Source organism: Anser brachyrhynchus (assembly GCF_964034855.1).
Source record: "Anser brachyrhynchus genome assembly, chromosome: 1".
NCBI lineage: Eukaryota > Metazoa > Chordata > Aves > Anseriformes > Anatidae > Anser > Anser brachyrhynchus.
The window spans coordinates 63,840,731-63,866,124 of NC_137694.1; the positions used below are offsets into that span (position 1 = coordinate 63,840,731).

General features: G+C 43.8%; 1 protein-coding gene across 29 annotated transcripts in view; it reads right to left on the bottom strand.

Annotated features, from left to right (window-relative positions):
* The window catches only part of BICD1 (BICD cargo adaptor 1), a 180,482-nt gene extending 158,765 nt beyond the window's left edge, over positions 1–21,717 (bottom strand). For 5 of the 29 annotated variants that reach the window (XR_013938714.1, XR_013938715.1, XM_080553284.1 and 2 more), the window contains exon 1: positions 21,088–21,675. Coding sequence is in view for 27 of the 29 variants with exons in the window: in XM_080553284.1 (XP_080409410.1) it covers positions 21,088–21,300 (213 nt within the window). In the remaining 2 variants the exon portion in view is untranslated. Of the gene's footprint in view, positions 1–18,133; positions 19,993–21,087 lie in introns of those variants that run through there. The other 24 variants (XM_080553301.1, XM_080553304.1, XM_080553281.1 and 21 more) reach the window with 12 other exon arrangements.
* Between the last annotated feature and the right edge of the window lie 3,677 nt (positions 21,718–25,394).

A 25,394-nucleotide genomic window follows, 5' to 3' on the forward strand; every position in this document is an offset into this window, starting at 1 on the left:
GAAAAATACCATACAGAAAGGAAAGCAAGCAGGAAACACTAAGCTATCAAAATATTTAGTTTCATACATTCAGTCTTGTGTAAAGGGCTACGAATGTTCAAATTAATGCACTGTCTGACACACAGAAGTATCAGATGCAAAGGTATTAGCTAGCAAGCAGCAATGTCAATCCCCTTCTCAGTTCTACCACATCTGACCCTTGGTTAGATGATGGGATCAACCAAGACTGGAGACAAAATAACAAAGGTCTAATTTTGCACTGAGTTAATAGGTCTTTTCCATTGCCACCTCCCTGTCAGATAAGAGGGCAGGGGGGAAAAAAAAAAAAAGAAAAAAAAATAGATGTTTTAGCATTCGTGCTTAGAACTGCATGGAATCCACAGAAAATTTGCTTGAGCTACCAGTTTAAAGAAAAAAAGCTGAAGACTTTTCTAAATGTCACTGGACATGAAAGTCATGCTGAGTTCACCACTTCTCATGCACTCTCAGTAAAAAGGACTGCAGAAGCTCAGTTCCTACCTCAGTTATATTTCCACAGTTGAACTACTGAAATTGCAGAAATGCAGAACAAGCACTATTTGAAACCTTATTTATGTAAACACAACTGAGAAGATTTTGATATCTTTCAGGACACGTCAGCAAAAGCACCACATTTTACCCAGCCAAGGCACATAGCTAAGAGAAGCACTGCTCGTGGCTTGGCAGTTCCCACAGTCCTGAAGCTTGCACACAGAACATTTCTGACCACATTGGAAGTGACACGAAGCCAGATAAATATGTATTAAGAAAATGTTTTCTCCCAAGGTAAGCTCAACCCACAGCACTGAAAAGACGCCCTAGTTGGGTGCTCACCAGCCTGCTCTACACATATCCCATCCAGCTAACCCCTACTGCTCTGGTATTTACCCCTCTGTGAGCAAAATCCAGCATCATCACTCTTCTTGGGTACCCCCTCTTCTTCTCTTGGGAGCAAACTGTTCTTCACAACCCAGGTACTAAATAAGCAGCACTACCTTCTCAAAAGCGGGAAGCCTCAACAACCTTCCCTTCAAGGGACAGCAAAACTCACAACCCACCGTGCTAGTGAAAACCCATTTTCACCTGTTCCACAAGCCTGACACTGCAGAGCTGCTCCCTGACACTGCAGCATGAGGAGGTTAAAGTCCAGCAGAGGAGTAGGGCAGGGAGCTGGGAGTTAGCTTGTCTCATCTCTTGACCACACGCATGGCAGGATTATTATTATTAGTCTCTCTGGAGCATCAAAAAAATCCAGAATAAACACAGCAGACCCTGAGCCAAAACACACCCTTAATCACAGCTCCTGTGCTGTCAGCTGGCCTATACAGAGCTGGCCCAGCTATTAGGGACACACAGCCGAACCAGATAACACTCTGTAAAGGTCTCAAAACCACCTGCTTTTTATTTGGCATAGCACTGGAAAGATCCAGATCAAAGGAGCAGTTGCCAGCACCAGTGTAAAGATGGTGTAAGATAGAGAAATAACTTCTTGAACATTGATTAGGATCAATCTGTAGCTTTTTAGACAATTCAGGATCCACAGGGCTCCCCTGTAATAACCAAAGGACATCCCTGCCCTTCAAGACCTACCTCCTTTCCTTTCTCCTGTGCAGTGTTTCTTTTTTTCTCTCATCTGATCCTGTTGTTACGTCAAGCCCATAAAAAATGGATCTCTTGCATTTCTCTTTTCCACACAATATTACTAGAACTCTCTGACAAAGTAAGTCTAAAGACTTTAGACTTCACTTTTCATCATGTTTTCCAAAACTGCATTAAGGAGCAACCAGGCAATCACTGGTAGACAGTGAGAAGCAGAAAAGGGAAGATCAATAGGTAAAGGCAGTAATCCTTTATTCTAGTGAAACAACAACAGGAATAATTTATATGACTGCAGGCTTAATTATCTGTGTTCTCACACGGTGGGATTTCATGGAGTGTGAGAATACCTGGTCTCTGTAAATTCATTCCTGTAAACCCCACTTGTGCAGAAAATCTGGGTCAGCCTGGTTCTCTTAAAACATTTTTCTTCAAACAAGTCTCTTATCCTGAGGTGCTCTCTCTAGAAAAAATGCCATCAAAATTCAAAAGCTTTCTAGAACTTGCTTCATTTGGAAGGCAGGTGGCCCAGACCTAACAGCAGCCCAGTGGCTTTGCTTCCAGAGAGGCATTCAGTGGTGCACCTACAGACATCATCAGTTTTCACATATGCAGGTAGACATATTCCCCAGATCATTTCATTGTATGTTTGGCACTAAAAGCTGTCACTTTATGCAATACTGAAACCATATGAATTAAAAATGAGCTTCTTCATGATTGTCTGTGTATACCTATAATAAACTACTTCAATATTCAGAGCTTGTGGGAATGTGAGTGTAATTCATAAATTATGAACAAGATTTCTTCAAGCCGGGGTAATTATTATACGTATATAGCACTATGCAGAAATGTAATATTTGTGCAGAAATGCCTTGCTAAAATGTCAATATTATAAAGCCTACAGTAACTGATGAGATTAGTTTGGACAAGAACTTTAGCATATACGAAACAACACAGTGGGATGCTAACAGAGGCAGTCCAATTCACCAGCTGTAAATTACAACTGTTTTTCCGCTGCTTTCTAGTCCTCCATTGGATCCAGCACAACGCATGATTATCTGCACCTCTTATAAGGACTATCATTAAAAAAATGAAATCTTGTGATGCAGTTCACAATAATGCACAAGTCACAAAAATATTTACAGACAGGAAAAATATTTCACAAATATTTTATGTAATTATGGCCAAAACAAACAAAAAATGTTACATAATATAAAAATCATATTAATAATTTGAAAAAATATTAAGTGCAAGCTTTTTTTCCTTGATGTTTTGTCAAACAACTTTACCTCCATTACAAAGGAAGCAAAAACCTGCCTACTCTGAATGACATAGATATGTAGACAAAATTGAGACAATTTCTAGGAAATAAGAGGCTTCCACTGGAATTGAAAGGAAATACTGCAATCTATTTTAAATTATTTTAATCTTAATTTTGAAAGTGTTTCATTTCAACCAGTTAGACATGCAAGTTTCATTTCTACATTACAACAGAAATTATTGTGATCAAAAACAGCAATGATTGCTGTAAATAAATATATACATTTGCGGTTGTTTGAGAAGCCATCCCATTCTATTCTTAATGATGCTTATATACTTATTTAAACCCCTATACATAGAGACAGAAAGGACAGGGGATTTGCTGTTTATTTGTTGTTGTTTGCTTTTGAGGGACAGGGTTGATAACATCATCTTAAACTCTACAAGCTTATTATACAGTTAAAAAGTTTTATGTTAAAAATGTATTTCAGTAGTTATTTTAAAGACCATTTATAAATTGGCCAACTAATGAGCAATTAGGAAGCTGGAGATCCTGTTGTTATGAGAACCAACACTGCCAGTTTTCCCTCCCTCTGGTCCTGGCAGGTTGCTGTTCACAGATGCTGCAGAAGATCACTGTTTGCAGACATGGCACATGCAACCCCGTGCAGCTTGGTGGAAAGGATGTACATTTTTGGGGACCTGCTGTTCCATGAGTATCTATCTAACATCTTAATGTTGTCTGTTACGGTGAGATCAGAGGCCTGCATATGTAGAAGTTTCATTTTTTAGATTATACTTATAACCAGAAAAAGCTCAGAGAGGAATAAGAAGCCCAGCATGTTCCATCAAAGGTATGGTTAAACAAAGGTTATGACCTTTAGCACTGAGATTATACAAACAAAACCAAATTAATGTAATGTGCTCATCCAACTCCTATATTTCAATTTCAGCTAGGTCAGGAAGTTGTCCATGGGGTTATGAAGCTAATTCTGGTATTGGATAATCTGCTGTGCAGCCTTTCCCGGTGAGATGCTCCTTCTGGAAATCTGATCTCTTGTTTTGCTTTCCTTTATTTTATCTTTAGGGATAAAAGAGAATTCAAATGGAGAAGGAAATATCCTCTGTGTATTTCACAAGTACACCCGGAGTTTTAAAGTCAGTTTTAAGAAATCGTTTACTTAGAGTCACAGAATGGTTGAGGCTGGGAGGGACCTCTGGAGGTCATCTGGTCCAACCCTCTGCTCAGACAGGGACGCTGAGAGCAGGTAGCCCAGGACCATGTACTTCTTTGCTAATTTAACGTTGCATTAAACAGTTGTGCTTCTATAACTCTTCTGTAGGGGAACTTTAGGTGTCAAGTCAATCTCTGAAGAGCATACTGTTTTACTCATTTGCTTCTACAGTCAGTGAGTTAAATGAATTTCAGACATAACACGTAAAATAACCTTTACAAAATGCTTAACATTGAGGTTCCTTAGCCGCCCCTTCACCAGCTTGCACAACTTAAAATTATACCTTTTTAGTACTGTAAATCTCAGTACAGGTATTAGAGAAAAAGACTAGCTGTACAATGCTTCTGGTGGTCCCTTAGTTCAAGTTGTTGAATGGGTTCTGAAAGATGCACTGCAACAAACAAATAGGTGACTAGCTTGAGGACTGGTGCGCCCACATTTCACTCTTATGTCAGTCAGGAATTTGACTGTCACACTTAGATGGAGCGGTAACATAAACAACTTGTTCACTGGGAGTTTTAAAGTATATTAAGTACATTAGCTATAAGTTTCAGCTAGCATTTGCAAAAAGCCACAAGTTCTAGATTAGCAATGAAGACCAGATTCTGCTCTTATCCGCTCCAGTGTAAGAGACTGCCTGGCTTATAAAAGCTGACACTTGTACTGCTGTCCTTCCCACTCCCCACTGCACTGAGGCACAAGCCTCATAACTCAGCTAAGGTATAACTATCATAGAAGAAAGTGTCCTTTCTGCAGACAGATCCCAAATCTGAAAAACATCACAAAAAATGGATTCCTACTGAAGTCAATGGAATATCTTAGGACTTGCAACAGGGTGCTTGAGAAAGAAACTTGGCTTTAAACCTCATTCGGATGCACTTGAGCATGGAAAGTGTCTGGGCATGGTTCAGTACTGTAAATTTAGACCTAACTATCCATAAACAAGAGGCCACAAGTCTTAGCCTGTTTCCTATGGGCTCTTAAAGTCTCCCCTCTTCTAATAACTTGGATTCTGCTGGCTAATTACGACCAAATTTGACTAAGGAATAAATATTGCAAAGGTGATTAATCTTTCCTACCATCTCTGTAAAAGTAGACAGACAGGGAAAAAGCAGTAAGGAACAGGCACAGAGCAACATGGTCCTTCTCCCCAAAGGCTTCTCAGAAGATTATAGGTTTGATTTTGGAAGCTGCTTTGTATTTGTCACACCCACTGAGTTCATACAGGCTCCCATGTCTCTGCAAACCAGCTCCTTCTGAGCAGAAATCACTTCACCCCTGCAATATGCAGACAATGCTGAATGGAAACAGTGCAGCCATTCTCACCCATCAATCCCTTTCTTCAATCATTTATTCTAGGGTTGGTCTTTTATTTTTTCCCAGAGGAGAGAGTGGTATAGTAGTGAAACATCCAGTTCAGTACTAAAAAGAGTGGACTCATCATCAGAAGTAACTATCTTGACATCAAGTTTACAAAAAAATCAAACTACAAACTGCAGTGCTGGAGCCCCCATCCACTTCTGACTCAGAATTGCCCATTGAGTCACCAGAGCTTGCTTCAGCTGCCAAGTCCTCCCATCAAAACACCTTGTAGTTCTGGGAACAGCATCATGACAGTTGCTATTAGAGTTGTGTGACTTAACACTACAAACAGCCAAATTTTCTGCAAGCATAATTCTATTGTCTTCAGCAGAGGTGCAGCAGCAGTGAATGCAGATCATAATTCACACTGCACTGTCATAGAGCCCAATCTGTTTATAAAAAAAATAAATTGAAACAATACTTGCTGTACCTGGCTCCGTATACCTTTTGAGAACAGACAAAATCTTGTTCTGTATTAGTACCAATGCCTTTGGCTGCAGGCCACAGCATGCTCTTTATAACAATAACTGATCACCAGAAGAGGTTTTGGTAATGGAAAGGTTAAAACTGCAAAACTGTAGTGCAATTGCTGTGGTTACCAGCATGGAAATAGAACAGACATTGAAGAATAAATTTTGAAATGTCTATCTTCTTCAATGGCAACAATCTACTGAGGTTGCTTGCATTGCTTACTGGGAGCCCAGTACTCTAAAAGCCTGAACGACGATGTGACCTTACCAATCATACTCATCTTCCTCACAATGTCACCAGCTTCCTGAATAAAGCAGGTTTGCATTCACTGAATATGTTTGGTGGTGGGTTTTTTTAATTATTATCATGCAACAATTTGGAAGGACAAAGTATGCTTTGGATAGGTAATCTTAAATTTAGGAGCCACTAATCCTTTTTTTGGCAGAGCTCTGACAAAGGCTACAAAGAATGTTGTGGAAGAGGCTTATGAAGGCCTCTAGACTAGCTTCCTGTAGATGTGGGGAAGAAGATGGACATAAGATGGACAGAAGGAGCCTTCAGACCTTGATGGACCCTGTGGGCAGGTGGACAAATGTCACATTGCTCCCTACACAATGCAACCATCATATGCTAGGTTTATCTAAATGGCAACCTGTGGCCAAGACACCACCCCTACTGTGAAGAGGATGAAGAATGGCTGTTGAAGGACTGCAATGTGTCAAAGCAATCAAATGCTTTATCCTCCTTTTAGGCCCAAGCTGCCTGTGTGGGTGAAGGCAGAATTCAAAGCCACCACCATCTCGTACACAACATCTGGAGACAAGAAGCCACCTCTTGCAGCTACAGCAGCTGTATCAACCTGGCTGCAAAGCAATGCAGTACCCATCACAGTTCACTCCACACAGTGACACCGTGTACTATACGTGAATCAGGTGCAGAGCAATAGGGGATCATTGGTTTGCTTTGCATGATTTTGTTCTTTTTTTTTCCCTTAAAAGAAATAGCAATGGCTGAAACCTGCTTGTACTGAGAATGGTCTTTAACCAAAGGACAATCCATTGTATAAGATCTTGGTTTTGCAACAAGACATACACAAACCAGTGAGCCATCAGGCAATTCAGTTTTGGGAATTTCCACCCTTGCCTACATAAACAAAGTTAAAGGTTTGTGACAGCTGCTTGTGTTTTGATTATCTCTTTCGGGGTCTCTGAGTTCAAAACCACATTCTAGAGAAGCAACTGGCAGAAGGAAATTATTTCTAACAGCCCATCCATAGAAAAGGCCCCATTATTATTATTAATTACTCATATTGCCATAGAACCTAATTGTCCCAACCAAGAATAGAGGCTCACTGTGTTGCATTCAATACAAACAGGCGGGCAAGGCCAGGCCTTGCCCCGCAGAGCCTGCTGCCTACGAGCACCCAGGCCAAGCTCCACGTTAACTATTGCGAGTTCTGCAGGAAGCCTACCCAACACACCCAACAAGGTTTTGGCTGGCCTGAGCTCCCAACCACCTATAAAAGCCATGCCTTGCAGGATTAAATGAACGTTTCCCACATACGGCCATTATAAAGGGCAGCCCACCCATCAGGGCCCAGTACAACCACCCGCGGCACGTATCTTTCTCAGATGTAGCAATGGCAACAAGGGGTGCTTTGTGGTAAGAAAGCTGCCCGGGGGCAGTGGAGGAGGAGAGGCATGGCTTGTCCTTCACGTGGGGAGCTGGCTGGAATTTGTCTTCTCCTGCAACGAACAAATGGATATCGGGAAAGAACAAAAAGGCGCAGAAGAGAAGAGCTGTGTTTTGGAAAGGGCTGAGTGGGAAGGAGTAGGCAGACTGCTACAAATGCCACAATGGCAGCCAGGAACGGTCAGCTTCCAAAGGGGCAGGGAAGAAGCCAGAAGTGGCAAAAGAGAAAGAACTGCTGGGGAAGAGAGACAGGGATGCTCTGGTATCACCAGAGTATGTGGGAGAAGGACCAGGAGAGGCTGGAGGGTGAAGGGGACAATCCCACAGGAGGTGGGGATACAGGCAAAGTGCTGTTGATTGTCTCTCGTGAGAAGGACTTCACCACTGAAGCACTGCTGAATAATGAACTGAGAAACCTAACAGGCTTCCATAAGTTTCCTAGCCTCATTTTTCCTTAAGTTTTGATTGTGTAACAGTAGCAAAACTACCAGCTAAACTGTTCCTAACTGGTCTTACTGGTCACACTGGCACCAGTGGGAACTACTGCCACTGCACATGCTGGCCAGTGAGTACGGGCAGCTGATTTCTTTGTTTTACTGGTTGATCAGCCTTTTAAAATGGAAGGATCTTTAGAAGATAAAGTATTTGATTAGAGCTGAGAAAATTTCTGTTTTCCTTGTGATTTAGCCCCAGATTTCCTAGGAAGTTACAGCTGAACAACCTATCCCTGCACAGCTTTTGGGCCTCCATTACTCATCTGTAAATTCTCTTTATTATTCCTTTATAGCAAATCCCCAACAAGATTGTCTACTTCCACAGTAAAATCTCTAACCTTTTATATATATGCTTAAATTCATTGTGCCAGGCAGCACAGAATCCCCAGGTACTACTGTCAGGCAATAAATAACAATTTATCCAACCCTGCTGGGATCTTGGGGGCAAAACAGAAGCTCATGAAACAAGCAGTATTTTGATTTTTCAGAATGTTTGACAGAGTGAAGTCTGTTCTTTAACAGTATAGCAATTTTTTTTTTATGTTGGCTAACAAAATTGCATTTCAGTAACTACAGACTGTTTTATGCTGATGCACGTTTTCATCACCGCTATATACATCTTGTCCCTTTCGCCTGTCCAACACGCCGTCAGTGACTACTCCAGTGACTTTTATTTCACCGTAGGCTCTTCCCAGTGAAGACCCCAGCCAATGCCAGCCCCTGTTTGGTCTGGAGGCAGTGCCCATCCTTCTAGCAGCCGCTGAGGTCGTGCTGACTCACTGCCTCCAGCCTTCGCCTGCACCCACTGCCAGTGCTCCGGGAAGCGCCCTGCTCCACTCTCCACACAAAGCACCAGACTGCAAGCTCTGAGAAAGGCTTCTGATCAGATTTTGGACTCCTTTCCACTAAAAAAAAATAACTGACTGAAATAGAGGCCTCTCACTCTTAGCCCAATGGCATTCCTAAGGAAATAGCTGAGCTGAAGAACCTGGCCAGAGAAGAATCTCTGCCACAGGTTTTTGGAGCAGAACTCAGGTTTCCATCTTCCAAACCCACTTCTTTCGGGTGGGATAATTAGAAGTTAGTTACTCACAGCAAGCAGATCCTTGCATAATAGCAAGAAAGTGACAAGTGTATGTGCCTAGCCCAGCTGGAGCTGTGGTTGCCTAACAGAAGTTCTCACTGGTAGAGAAACCAGGGGCTCCACCTCAAGAAGAAACTTGCAAATAAGGGATCGTTACAAAAGTATATGCAGCACAATCTTCAACTGCAGCTCTTCCTGTTATACCCAGGGAAAGGGTTATTTATACCCAAACAAGGCTTATATGCTCATTTTAGATTTAAGGTTCTTTTCATCAGTCTAATCTGATACAAAGACAAATCCAACAGCAATAAAGCATAAGAATGACTCTGAATGGATATAATCTCAGCCCAAAGAACAGTGAGTAAAGTACTTTTCAAACACCAAGTGCCAAAGGTCTGATTTACTCAAGGTGTCATTTCATTTCATGATCTTGAATATATTCCTCCATGCTACTGCAAGCAAGAAGACAGTAAATACTTGAAACCACAAATTATGAAGCAGTGTTAAGTAGATTACAGCAAAAAAGTGTAAACAAGGAAGGCCTAAAGGTGTATCCTGAAATCTACATATAGTCAACCAAATAGAAGTGGTCTGTCATTTCAAAGTATGTAAGCAAAAAGATGTTTCAATACAAGATTGCTCAGCCTGCTTAATAAAGCAAGACTGTTTTCCATGATAATTAAAAAACAGATTTTAGGGTCCAAATTTCCAGGTATCTGAATCTGGTAATTCAGGTCTGTCACTTTAATGTGGTTTTTATTTTAGGAATAGTAATCATCAAAGAATATATAGCATTGTTGTAACTTTGAATTCATCCCACTTGGAAAAATGTTATCACTTAACTATCTTGTTCCAGATTTGCTCCTATTTTTACACAGCTAAGCTTACAGCATGTTAAGTGAAAGTCTTGTTATTACCAGATGGCAGTCATCTGCCCTTAACTGGCAGAAAAAAAATAAGAACTTACCTAATGCCCAAAGTATCAAACTCCTAACAGATCTAACGTGCCTCCATCTCCCACATTAGCATACATGGAAAATTATATACAAATCACACTACTATTTTTCTTACATATAGTTCTATACCATACACATTATTTCACAAAGGAGTCCTTGTGACCATATCTTTACATTTCACTTTAAAAAACTGTCACTAAGGACACAGATTTATGACTGTAGTTTTTTTAATAAGTAACTGATCTAGTGCACATTCTCAGCTCACAGAAGATGTAAGATAAATGTCGGATAAAAACTCATTCCTTCAGGTTTCTGCCTTTTTGTTTGTTTGTTTGCCTTGCCCTTATGCATTTGGACCAAGTCAAGTGCACACACATGATCAGTAATTGAAGCTCAGCTGAGTTATGACAATTCATCAAGCTGCAAGAATAAGATCATGTGTTTGAGACCAAGTAATTACAGTTATTCTAGTTCTCCCTTCTTTGGTGAGAAGAAATGCAAATTCTCAGTTTATAACACATTTTATCATTTACATCTTGATGACAGTGGTGTTTGCCAGCTGGGCACAGACTCAATAATTAAATTGTTCCATTTTACCCTTGACATACACATAAAGCCAGGACTTCAATGTCAGTCTTCAAGTCATACCTGCTATAAATGATCCTGAGGTGCAATCCTGAGCATAGGGTATATTGCTAAAGGTAGCATTCTTCACTTGAGATTCTTAAATGAAGCCTTTCCTAACAGTCTGTAGGTGGGAATCACATGCATTATGAAGGAAACGAGTGAATGCAAATGTTCCCCCAACTAGACTCAGGCCAACTCTGTGTGTTTGTTATCAGGTTCTATACAGTACAACTTTTTAATGCTTTGTAAATCTCCATGAGGTACTCTGCATACGAGAAAAACTTTTCCCACCCATCTATAAAACTTGTCTTTATTAAAGCCATGAATTATGCAAACTACAAGCTATTCAGAGCACACTTTTAATAAAAGAAAACAGAGATTCAAGTTGGGTAATAATTGTTAAAGTATCCTGGATTAGCCATCAAATTGAGAACCAGAGGCTATGCCTACACAGAGAGTTTAATAACCCAACTGTGAACTCCCCATGTGCCCACACCTATACTCATACCAAGTTCTCTCTAGCCCTCTTAACACTGGAGTGCCAAAGGCTGCGTGTTTCTTGCTGGAAACCTGAAGCCATGTCTTGGAGTCTGGCATCCTGCGTCTTGCCATGAGGATGTGAGTAGAGGAGATGCCAGTCCTGAGCAAGATTAAATCCAAATCATGCTGTGTTCATGTTTGGCCAAAATCCAAACTTTTATAAATGAATTGTTTCACCAAGCCACCTGTTCCCTTTGCCTGACCCAAAATCCTACCTTCACTCTTAGAGATTTGCTGCTCCTTCTCCGTCTTCCTAGCTGAGCTTTACAACTACTAGGAGCTGTTCTTCCTCCTCCAAGTATCCAAAACAGAAGTTAAAACTGCTGTTAACAAAGTCCAACTTCCTTCCATGGATGTCGCCATCAGCCAGTGATGACAAAGAGCACTTCACAGTTCATCACTGACATTTAAGCCTATCCAGAGTAACTAGGAAAACCAAGGAAAGGCTGTGTGCTGTGGCTAAACTTCCTGAGGTGCATACTGAATGCACAGCATTGCCCCTGCCGCGTGTTATCTGTGATTTCTGAGAGCACAAAGTTAAAAATGAACAAACACACACATACACACACACAAAAACAAACAAACAAACAAACAAAAAACAGGAAGGAGTTCATATAATTTAGTTGAAATTAACCCAGAAATGACTGAAGTGAAAGGTGACCAACTGGTAACTGAGGACTTCTTTTATGCCTCTGGGTTAAGCAGTGTTATATGTATTACAGCTAGCGCTGGAAACCTACTGGTTGTGTAGATGGGTTTAACGTGGCTGTACAGCACAAGGACAAATTAAGTGTGATTCAAAGGCGAAAGGAAGAAGGAGAGGGTATGGCATGGCTGTGTGGGTAATGGGTTCCACTCCCAGCTCTGATCACAAGGACTCAAGTGCATTATCTAACCTTGCCATGCATCAGTTTTCTGGCCTGAGGTTAAATAAATAAATAACCCCAGAAACAAAACAATGGAAAAAAAAATGCAGGGTTGCTTTTTGCAAAACATTATGAAAAGATACCTTACTGTGCACTCCTTCAGCCAACCAAATTTTAAAACTGCCTTAGAAGTCATCTTTTCCAGGATGATTTTAATGGTGAGGCTGCTACAAAGCAGAGCTGACAAATCCTCTGCTGTTTCATTTTCAGCCAATGTTAAAAAAACATTTCTAGAGTATTTCTATGATTCTCTCATGTCATTGCAATACCAAGACAGAGCGTGGAAGGTCTGGTCTGCCACAAATGGACAGATTTCTTACATTCACACAATGACAAAAAGGATCTTTAACATAAAAAGTTCAGTTCAGTGTCTAATGGAGCATCAAATCTACAGTAATTAAGATATAAGGCAGAGACTGCAAAAGGGAAGATAAAAGTGTATAAACCATCATGGACATGAGATAAACACTAATCTAGAATGCACGGCAGAAAATGAAAGGCTGCAGACAGGAAGGAATCACAAGAGAAATGCAGAAAATGGGAATAGACCAATTTCAGTCTTAGCAAAAGCCTTTTGGTGTTAATAGTCTTAACAGGTCTGTCCCAAAACCATAGATTTAGGACAGTGGCCTGATTTTTCCTTTAACTATTAAGTTTGTTAAACTTTAATAGTGAAAGACATTTGGAAACACATACATTAGAATCCTGAAATTATTTTTCTTAATACTACCCCTCCACAGAGAAGCACAGTTCCCATTAAAGCACTAACCTGCAATCTAGCTCAATTTCTACCTGCTTACTTCAGCTTTAGACACCTGCCCTTGCTGAGATGTGTTTTTCACCTTTGGAATAGTCCTAACTGCTTCCATCTGTAGCTGGTCTATACTCTGGACTGCTTTCACAGGACAGTATGAAAAATTGCTCTTTTCTCCTCATAGTCATCTGCTGTGAGTGATGCAAGCAGTCCTGGGTAAAGGGACAAAGGGAACATTCTTACCTTTGCATGCCATATCAATTCCCCTAAATTGTGGACAGGAATATACCCTCTCTCCTCCCCCATAAAATATAGTGGTGCAGAGTTCAGGAGGAAATGAGGAAAGAAGAGGGAAAGAAAGTCACGCCACAAATGTAAGGCATTTCAACAGAAATGAATACTTGCTTTTCATCTGTGCCATTATAAATTAAAATCATCCCAAAGAAAAAATGTACAGTACAGAATCATACTGAATTAAACATCACCCCCTCACGTATCAGACAAATAGGAAAGGGAAATCCATAGCAAAGCCAACTTTTTAATGAAGCCTACAACTTAGCAGAGCTATGAGGGACACAGAAACACAGGTGAATTAGATTTCATTCCCATTGTCCATAGGCCAAACAAAACACCAATATGAAAACATGACGGAAAATAAGCTGCTTAAATGAACACATATGAGATTAAAAAAAAAATGAGAAGTTATTTGAGAAGCAGGTTGCTTTTCTAGAATCCCTCAATACACCCAGAAAAATATCTGATCTCATGTATATTTTCTCCAAGTGGCAATTGCACAAGGTATGTAAAAGTTGGCCAGGTGCAAATTTAGTCTATGCATCTGACTTTGAGAATGTTCCTCATTTTACTTTGATGAATGCTCACAAATTACTATTTCATGCCAAATGTTATTTTCTCCACCGCTGTTCTGCCCCCAGTTGCATTTTCCATAAAGCCAGGTGTTCAGTCTGACTGGTGTTCTGCAGACAGACTGCACCCACACATACCTTAGAAGGCAAATCTGCACTGCAATACAGAAGGGAAGGAAAAATATTTCACATAAAGGAAGGTGAAAAGATGGTAGTGAATTTTTTTTTTTTTTAATTCATTACAAAAGGCTTAATTCCAAACGGATGCAGACTTATAGATTAAAGACTATTCAGTGAGCCATCATTCTGCATTCACGAGCCTTAAACAGGAAGTACTTCACAATAATGATGCCTGGCTCCCCCATTAACACTTCAATCAGTCATTTTAGATTTGGTACTAATTCAATATTTTATAGAAGATCTATGGAAAATTAACTTTTCCATGACATAAAATCCAGTTGCAACTCCCAGTTATCTCAGAGGAGCTCAACACATGGTGGATTCACTCCAAATTCCTCAGATTGGCGAGGGATTTCTTAGAAGAGTGAAAGTACGAAAATGATTTAACTATGAGGAGAAAAAATAAACTCAATTCAGAACTATTTTAGTAGTATGTGAACCCCAAGCATTTAAAGCTGACTATCAATATTTAAGGGTTGGCTATTGCAGGAGGTGTAATAAATCACATGTTTTTCTGCACTGGCTCATAAGGATACAATGCAGTTAGTGAGAGCAACTGGCAATGCAGGTCCTTGGGAAAGCAAAAAAAAAGTTCATCTACATTTTTCTTTGCATGCTGCCAAAGCTCCAGCAAGAGCTCTAATTTCCCCTAAGATGATTTCAGCTGCTTACGTTTTCTGTAGGCTAATACACAGCATTCATTTCCTTTCCGAGGAAGCCATCCTGCCACAATTTGATAAGCATCCCCTTTAACATCAGTACCTGTTTAAGCAGCTCATTCTGTCCCCCTATTTCTCTGGCATTCATTCCTATCCTCACGCTGACTTTTTGGCTATGTAGGTAAAGCATTTTATGGGAATGTATTGCGAACCACATCATGTACCCAGGTCTGGTTACAGACAGCATACACCCCCCTCAGTTATTTTTAACTGAGGTCACTTTTCTAGCTAGGTGGGACAGTATAAACAGATGCACAACTGAGAGCTAGAACAGGGGCAGGCATGACAAAGGGGAGACGCAGAGCTGTCTCACTGAGAGAAAAGCACATCAAACTACTCCCTTACTAATGCTAGGTCAATGCAGGCTCAATGACAATCAAGAGAAAGTGAAATTCAGGCATGGAGGGAGGCTATGACTCTGCTAACAGTCACTATTTCCAGGCAGCAGGCTGTTACGTGTTGGGTAACACACAGCGAGCTGCTACTGGAATTGAACTGGACATAGTGGGCACTCTCAGAGACCTTGCATTGTCTTGCTCCTTTCTCCTGCCTTTCTCCTCTAGTCCAACCTCCTGCTCAAGGCAGGGTCAGCTCTAAGCTCAGACAGGGTTGCTTAGGGCTGTATCCAGTTGGGGCTTGGTAACTCCCAGGGAAGGAGACAGCACAAACTCTCTGGGCAACCAGTGCCACTGCCTGCTCTCATGGGGAAACAGTTCCCCTTTAAATCCAGCCTGAACCTCTCTAGTTTCAATCCATGCCAGTTCTCTTGTCCTCCCACCATGTCCCACTGTGAAGAGTCTGGCTCTGTCTTCTCAGTATCTCCTTGTAGGCATGGGCAGGCTGCTGCTGGGTTCCCCCAGATCCCTCTTTCCCAGGCTCCCTCAGCCCATCCTCACAGGGGAAGCGCTTCAGCTCTTGATGATCTTGGCGGTCCCCTGCTGAACTCAGCCCAGACTATCCATTCCTTTCCTGTACTGGGCAAAACTGGATGCCATTTTCTAGGTGGGGTCTAACAAATGCCAGTTCCAAAGTAATCATCACTTCTCTCAGCCTCCTCTAGGCTAAGGTCCTGCCAGCACCACCGAGGATGCCATTAGCCTTTTCACTGTTAGAGCACACTGCTGGCCCAAATTCAACTCACAGTCCTCCAGGATCCCCAAATCCTTTTCCACAGACCTGCTCCCCAGTCAGTCTGTCCCCCAGCCTGTAATAATTGAACATAAGCTTTGCAGGGTGCTGCTTGACTTTGTTAGGACATTCCTTATAAGTACAGCTCTGAAGATGAACTGCTAAGATCATCTTCAGATTCTTTTTGTTGCAGACCTGTGCTTAGGTCTGAGGAGAGGAAAATACAAAGTGATGAATGAAGAGCTGGAGAAACACCCAAAGCTTTGTCAGTCTTAGGGCTCTTCTGGATCCGGTTGCTGTGCAAGCCCCTGCGTAACAGCTCTATCACTGAACTTCTTGCATTGCCTTCCATGCTCTCCTTTCCGTGTGTAACAGTTCCCTGTGCTGCCCTGCTCTCCTCTCCTAACCAGGCCAGCTGTGAAAGGCAACTGGGTAAACACCCTTCCATTAGCAGTGTATGCACACACAGGCAGCACCGGCTGGGCTCTGGAGGAGACAGCACTGCAGCAAGCGTCTGACCGCTGTCCATCCAGGTCTGCCGCTCACGCACCCTTTCCCTGCTCTCACCTTGGAGCTGGGTGCTAGGCAGCACGGCCCTTCTGAGTGGCACGGTGTGGAAAGGCTCACAGAACCGAGTGCTGAGAGCTGGATGAGGTGTTGGAAATGCTCACTTCATCCCACATACGCTGTCGCTGAAAGGTGTACGTATATACTGAGGTGGCATCAGTTCACAGCTCTTAAGTTACATATTTGGGACACGTTCATCTTTAGGGGGAATTCAGAAAATCTCACTGGGATGTGTGAGCCTCTTCACACCTGACTAAGCATCCTGTGCTGCATACAGGTGCATAGAGTGACTGCCCATTTAACAGGGCTTTATTTGGGACAGGGAGTCTTCCCCTCTGCTGTTCTGTCCTTTTTGGATCCAAAAAGCCCCACCAACTGTACACTTCAAAAGGCAGAGAGGAAACTGCAAACACAGGGCTTCAGAGAAGAGTGTGGGAGTCAGAGGGACAGCACTGTGCCAGGGGACTGGGGAGATGGAGCTTGAGTCACCTGCATGAAAGTAGCACAGGCAAGAGCAGAACAGCACAGAAACTGTCAGAGGGAGCTTCAGCTCTACTCCTCAAGAACCCTTTCCAGTCACAAGCCAAGAATTATTTGTGGAAGCCACATTGCTAAACTCACTAAGTACTTCATAAAACAATGATGCAACATCTCTGTGAGGTAAAAAAACACAAATTTTTGACCTGCAAAGGATAGGGCTGCTCACCAATAGTCTGGTTTCCGGTAATTTACCAAGGATATTTGGGTTGAGTGTAATATGAACACTAAACTGCACCTTCAACCTAAAAATCAGATAGCCAGCTCTATGTGTGATCCAGGGGAAGAGCTTGTCCCCATAGAACTACATACATAGAAGCCAAGCAGCTGAGTGAGAAGCTGCTCAAACTAGTCAGCCAGAGAGTGAAGGAGAACTTGGGGATCTGCTCAGCTGCTATGTTCATGATTTGATTTTTAAAGAGAAATCTCTGCCTAGGATTTCCCAGGCCTAGATGCCTTGTATGGTTGGATACCAAAGCTGCCTTCAATCCCCGTTTTATCACAGCTGGAGGTGACTGACATTTCTCCCCTCTAAAAACATTGCCAGCCACCAGTGAACAGCAACTAATCACAGAATCACAGGATGGGTGAGGTCGGAAGGAGGGACCTCTTGAAATCATCTCATCCAGCCCCCAGCTGAAGCAGGGACAGCTACAGCAGGTTGCCCAGGAAAGGAGATCAATATGAAGCCATTTTACCCTTCATTAAAAGAATGAAATCTAACAACAGAGATTGTACTTACAGCAAATGCAATGTAAACATGTAAGACCACAAATATGAGACTGGAAAACGGTTTCCACAGAATATGATAATAATTACACTCTCACCCCCATAAAACAGTGAAAACAGAGTATCTTTAAGCACATGACAAACAGCAATGAGTCTTATTCCCTGCACTCTTATTCACAGCAGGTTAACAACCTTAAGGTTGTTAGCTGATAGATGTTTTGAGTCTTTCCAGAACAGCTTACACATGTAATAACTGCTCTATTTTGGAAGAAGTATTTATTAGGTCACTGTTTAAAACTTCAAGCTTTTGTAATGTAAACCAATGTCATGCCCCAAAACATTCAAGTCTTAGGCTAAAGCAGAAACCTCTGAATAAAGCACAAGAAACATCGGAGCTTACTATAATAATTCATTTTGCATGGTGCTTAGCATATATTCTATGTACAAGTATTAATATTTAATGTAATGTATTGCAATTTGCTTTTAATTCTACATCCTATAATGGCCTTACTTTCCCATCTCACCCTCCAGCAATGGAAATTATTGTATAGCTGAGGCTCTGTATTGCAATCTGTACGGAAAAAGCCCCACTGAAGTTCACTCGAGTTTTGAACTGCCAAGGAACATAGGAGAAGAATTCAGATCCTAGATGGCTAAGCCATGACTAAGTAGGCAAAGACAGGCAGCTCTGTCTGCTGAGCAATAAATGCAATGAGCTCCTAACGGCAGAAAAAAAAAAGAATTAGTAATGAAATAATTCAGAAATGAAGACTTGCCTCAGGAAAAACATAGGATGAGATTCGACCCCAGTAAATGAATCTGTTCAGAGAAGAGGTAATGGCCCTACACATAATTCTGCCCACACCCAAGTACCTACTGTTCCTCTTGAATGGACAAACCATTTGTTTCAGAATAAATTTGAGGCCTCTTTCCTGTACCCCACCATGACTTCAGAGAGGCTACAGATGTAGAGAGGCAAGAGCAGAAGAACAAATCCTCACTGACATAGCAGGAGCTTTCCTAGCTCCTGTCCAGCCATGGTGTTTGATGTCCTGCCATGCAGACCACACCCAGGCCACCGTCCGGGATGTTCTCTGCAGTGCCTGCTGGAGACAATACACTAGGACCACCCTCCACACATTTTGGAGGGAGCCTTAATAAAAAGCTGGCTTTGAGCTGCCTCTGCCATTTTGCTAGAGAGCTTTCAGACAGAACCCTACGACCACAAATCCCAGGCCCCCAAATCACAGCACAGCTTGCCCAAAACACCTCAGTCTGAATCCTGCCTTGCTGATGTCATCAGAGGCATCGTTTGCTCTTGCACACAGTTAGGAATCTGATCTGCACTCACGAACAGTCATAACGGAGGTGTTTACAGAGAAGATGAAAAAATACATTACAGCGACAGGAAGGAATATGAGCAAATTCTCTTTGCAGGGCTGCATGTGCGGTAAGAATAAGTGTGGTTTCACCTATAAAGGATGGAAGCAAGAAGCAATCTCTTGCAGCCCACATGGAGGATGGAGATGCCCTATCTGCAGGGACGGAGAGCTCTGGAATTGAGAGCCCCAGACCTGAATTGGAAACTGGAGTGACTCCATTCTTGCTTGGCATCAGGCAAGCTACAGGATTCTCCTCTTCCTTTCTCCACAGATATCTCAGTGTCCATGCTGTGGTTGGCACAGCATGAAGGCATGGCCCTGCAGGACAGCTTCTGGGCTGCAGAGCACACAGTCCCATTGGCTTTGAGGGGAAGTAAACAGGAAGAGAATTTGTGCATGTTTCATTTCAGTTAGCCAGGCTGACTGATCCCTCTAGTTTAATAATTTAAACTCAGTTCCTTGCACTGTCCCTTCTATCTGTGGCCATGTGTATAAATGTGTCATCCCTAGTTTCTGATGAGTCCTCTGTATAACAGCTAGCTAGACAGCTGCTTCTCTCTCTTTTTTTTTTCCGCATAGAAATCGCCTTGTGTATTTCCCCCATGATTCTGCTCCTCTATTAATGCCGGGTCATTTCAACTAGCACTGCCTTCATGCCCGTGCAAGTCACATATCTCCACCCCTGAACCTGTGACTATTGATTTCAAAGTCCTAAGCCTACTGCATAGTCTCAGCAGGGGTGGGGAAGCAGATATCAAGTTTAAGTAGATCGATAGGTTTTTCTGAAAATTAGCTTTCTTCTTCTTCTTGAAAATACATTTTTAAACTCTTCTGGTCACTGAGCCAAGCCTGTAGCATAACACATTTACCTGCAAGTAGAATAAAACCTTTATTTTATTAAAAAATGCTTCTAAAAGTGCATCAAAGCTAGTACTCTAAAGAATATTCATATATAATCTTAGTACTCTAAAGAATATTCATATATAATCTAAGTTTACAAAGTGATTTCCCTCCATATGGAACGTGTTCATGATTTCTGACTGAAGAGAATTTCTGCACGTTATATATAGCGATACATTGCTTTTAAATTTGGAAAAAAAAATCTGTTTAATGCTTTACCGTCTCTTTTTGAAATATGTAATCATTTATGTTCCCATACAGTATAAAAATACTACCAAATGTAGGGACGTGAGTGCTGCATGTGTGTGTACACATACCCCTTCCGTAGGTCCTGTGCATGTGCACTGTCTCAGTCTCAAGTTATTTCCCTTAATGATGACTACAGGAAGAGCGATGATATTTCAGAGTCATGTTTAGCCAAGCCAGAAGGTTAGGTGCAGTCATTCCTACCTACTTTATACTTTGGGGGTTACAGAAACACGTCCGAAAGATGAAGTTGAAACACCCCTCAGATCATTTATCATTTCGGCATGACGCAGAAGTTTAATTCCCACTGACTGGGGGTGACCTCAAGACTACTGTACAGCTACTTTGCCTCCCCTTAATGGCAGCGCTTCCCCAACGCAGGGGAATAAACCAGGTCTATAAATAACTTCAAAAGGAACCGTCTCCCTCCCCGTGCACTGCAGACGACTGTTTACACAGCTCCCCTGCCTACACACCCTGGGTTTGCCGAGCTCTCCTCCTCCGTGCCGGCCGATCCCCTCTCCGCACACAACGCTGCGGCGATGGCTTGAGGCACCCCGGTGCCGCAGACGCCCGGTGCCCCAAGCTGCGGCTCCGGCGGGGATAAGGAGGCGATGCCGGGGGGCTGCGGCGCTGTGCGAGCCGTCCCGGAGGCCGCGGCTCCCCGGAGACCCCCTCCTCCCGTCCCCGCCAAGCCCCGCGGCCACTCGGGGCCTTTCTGCTCGCCCCGCGGCGAGGGGCTCCGGCGGGGACACGCGTGGGGCGCCCCCGCGGCTGCCCTGCGAGGCGGGGGGAGACAAAAGCCTGGGCTCGCTCACCTCCTTCAGCTGCTCCAGCTCCTGCTTGAGGCCGTCATACTCCGCCTCCAGCTCGTCGTACTGCTGCTTGAGGGTGAGCTTCTCCTCCAGCACCACCAGCCCATACTCCGCCGCCTGGATCTTCTCGTGGGTCGTCTCGGAGAGCTCCCGGGTCAGCCGCTCGATCTCGCTCTTGTAGTGGTCGGCGCCCTGCAGCACCTCCTCCGCAGCCATAGCCCCGCCGGCTCTGCCGCACCGCCGGGCCGCCGGGGCAGCGAGGGGGCGGGCGCGGCCGGGGGGCGGCACCGGCACCGCCACCGGCACCGGCGGCCTGGGGATGGCGGCGGGGACAGGGATGGGATGGGATAAGGATGGGGATGGGATGAGGATGGGGATGGCTATGGGGAAGGGTTGGGGATGGGGTCCGGGGCCGCCGCCCAAGCCGCCCCCGACCCCGCCGCCGCTCTCGCCTCCCCCGGCCCTGCGGGGAGCTGCCCGCGGCGGGGGCGGCTGGGCCGGGCGAGCCCCGCGGCCCGGGGAGGCGGCAGCGGGAGCGCGCCTCGGTGCGGCGGCTGCCGGGGCGCTGCTGCCGCTTGCGGAGCCCGCACCCCCGCCTCCCCGCCGCACGGTCCCTCCCCTGCGCTCTTTAAGGCGCCGGCACCCCGGGGTTTGGCGTGCCCCCCCCCCCCCGGCAGGCGGAGGCAGCCTGGGGACGGCGCTGCCCGAGCCCGCCGGGTGCTGCCGCCGGCTGGCGGGACCCTCCCGGTGCGGGGATTATGTCAGTTTTATGCTGGCTGCAGAAAGACAGATGATACTTGCCCAGCACAAAACTGGGGTGGTGCAGACAGACAGTAACTGATCCCGCACAAAGCCCGCCAGTAAAAAGTTAACACGTCGGATTAGGGGCTCTTTGCATATCTGAACTGGAAGAGTGAGTTCAGCCAGGATCAATGTTATAATGTCTCGCATCACAGCCTTTTTGATTTGGTACTAGGAGTCTTAAGCCCAAATTTATTGTTTCTTGAAACTATGGCCTGCAAACAAAGACCTTATTCTATCGGTATCGACCAAGCTTTGCTATAAGTACTAACAGGAACAGGTTTTCATGCTCAACAAACTTTTATCTTTTTAATACTAGCAAAACCAGGCCTTTAAAGTACAAAGTTTAACAATTGACTTAGAATTTCCAGGAAACAGAAGATGGTTTTCTTTTTAAAAAAGATGATATGTATTGAAGATGGATATCAGGGTCCACCAAAGAAGCACTATATTGGAAATCAAAGACATAGATTCTCTTTCTTCCTTTTAAACAAACCACATCACCTTTCTACCTCAGCTTCCCCATGTTCTGAGAAAGACATAAAAATGCCTAGACTCCTCAGCAAAGTGCTTTGAGATCTGCAAATGGAAGCTCCGATGCTAGTCATACGATATGTGCATACAGTATATAGCATCTATCCATACATGCATACATAACTAACACACTGTAATCTAGCCTGCATAAACACTGCTTCTTGTTGCCTAGAGAACATAAATCAAAAAAAATAAGTAAAGTAATAGATGTTCTGTCAATTCTGTACCTTCCAAAAATGCTCATTTTTAACGAATTCTAGTGCAGAAACAAGAGTAATATTAATGAGAAAGCAACAAGCATGCATATTAATAGGTAAGGAGAGTGAGTGGCTCTCACCAATGGCTGAATATCAAAATGAAGGAGGAGAAAACAGTATTCCAACTGTAATTCCAACTGCATGCCTAACGTCACCATCCTTTCCTTAGAAGAGGATGAAACACTCCACAAATCTTAGCAAAAAACACAAACAAAAATGATGTTGTCTTGAGAGCTTTGGATGTTCTAGTCTAGCTGTGTTCAGCTTTTGACCAGCTTTTGGTCATTATGAAAACAAACACTTTGTGAAATTTCGTTCAAGAACAGATTGGAAAACACCTTAAGACCAGTGCTGAAAATGAGCAGTTGGTTCAAGGCAGTGTGGAAACAGGCTGAAGCAACAGGATGCCTATAGCTAATCTGTCCTTGGTGTAGCTCCATATACATCATTTAGTTGACAATCTCACTCGTAACCCAAGGGCAGCCTCACCACATGTCTGAACATCTGTGCCCTGGAGAGGAAATCTGGCTCGTTAAAATGTGTCATTTTTCTGCAATACCTCACAAGAAAGTTAGGGAGAATCTTCCCTTTTAAAATTGGGAGGAGGAGTGAAGTCCAGCTGATGTGCACTGTGCAGAAGTTCACAGGGGCTGGGGAGGAGTTTGCATAAACTGCAAGTCCTCTAGCTACTCCAACCTGAAAACACCTAACATGCCTGTCATTTGCTATCATTAGGACTGCATCATGCCTCCTCATGTACACACCATCAAATCTTGCTCCTTTGGTGAGAGTTGCCTTTGTTTTAGAAGTCTACTGCTCTAAAGTCTTCTTTAGGATGAAATGAACCATGCCTCAGAGTTGTCCGCTGTCAGTTTCTCTACTGACTACAGAGGACCTGGCGTGGCCAGTTCAGACACAGACGTATACATTCCAACATACACATTTAATTAAACGAATCCCAACTTTTGCATCTATAGCTTTCATCGGGGCTTAAAACTGGCACCCACACTCTACTTTCCAGACTCCTCCTCCTGTATTTATAATGAACTACTAATGTTGCCGATGGCTCTGAAAAAATTTCAAGCTCTTTTCCCTGATATAAGGAATTCTGGTTCACCTCATTCCCGACTCTGCGGAGATTAGAAGGGACGGATGATCCTATAAATAGCATCTTAGTTATGGGGACAGACATTTTGAAAGAAGAAAGTGACCCAAAGGTGGTCATTCTATAGTGAGTACCTCACAACTGCAACAGCAGGATCTCCTTTGACTCTTGCTTTCTGGACTGCCTGTATATGTATGGATGAAAGTGACTGATCAGATCTCCAAATTGGAGAGATATGGATTTGAAAGGTGGACCGTTCAGTGGATAAGGAATTGGCTTGAAGGCTGCACCAAGAGAGAGGTGGTCAATGTCTCTATGTCCAGGTGGAGGCTGGTAACAAGTGGTGTCCCTCAGGGGCCTGTCCTGGGACCGGTACTGTTTAATATCTTTATCAACTACATAGACAGTGGGATCGAGTGCACCCTCAGCAAGTTTGCAGATGACACCAAGCTGAGTGGTGTGGTCAATACACCAGAAGGAAGGGATGCCATCCAAAGGGACCTGGACAAGCTGGAGAAGTGGGCCAATGTGAACCTAATGGGGCTCAACAAGTCCAAGTGCAAGGTGCTGCACCTGGGTCAGGGCAATCCCAGACAGGAGTACAGACTGGGAAAAGAAATCATTGAGAGCAGCCCTGCAGAGTAGGACTTGAGGGTTCTGGTGGACAAAAAGCTTGACTTGAGCCAGCAGTGCGCGCTTGCAGCCCAGAAGACCAACTGCATCCTGGGCTGCATCAACAGAGGGGTGGCCAGCAGGACAATGGAGGTGATTGTGTCCCTCTGCTCTGCCCTTGTGAGGCCCCACCTGGAGTGCTGCATCCAGATCTGGGACCCCAGCACCAGAAGGATGTGGACCTGTTGGAGCGGGTCCAGAGGAGGCCACAAAGATGATCAGAGGGCTGGAGCACCTCTCCTTTGAAGAAAGGCTGAGAGAGCTGGGGATGTTCAGCCTGGAGAAGAGAAGGCTCTGGGGAGACCTCATTGCAGGTTTTCAGTACTTAAAGGGTGCTTATAAAAAAGATGGAGAGCAACTTTTTGCTTGGGCAGATAATGACAGGACAAGGGGGAGTGGTTTTAAACTAAAAGAGGGGAGATTTAGATTAGAGGTTAGGTGGAAATTCTCCGCTCAGAGGGCAGTGAGGCACTGGCACAGGCTGCCCAGAGAAGCTGTGGCTGCCCCATCCCTGGAGGTGCTCAAGGCCAGGCTGGATGGGGCTTTGGGCAGCCTGGGCTGCTGGGAGGTGTCCAGGCCCCTGGGAGGGGGGTGGGGCTGGATGGTCTTTAAGGTCCCTTCCAACCCAAGGTGTTCTGTGATTCTATGACTGCACAGTAGTGCCAGCAAAGTGCTGGTGTCAGGCCACAGATCTGGTACTTTTTGGAGCATATTTATTACTGTAGATAGCCCTAAACGATGATGTAGGTATTTTAAACAATTTCGCTGCACAAATATGCATCACTTCACATTGTTTTAAGTCCTGCTACAATGCTTTATGCTTTCTGCCTCAAAAAACTCAAAATACATGCTCCAGTCTTACCAAAGATTGGCATAGCACCCTGCATTGTTATTCCTCCTTCATTTTGCCCTGCTGCACCCCTCTCACATGAATATTTCAA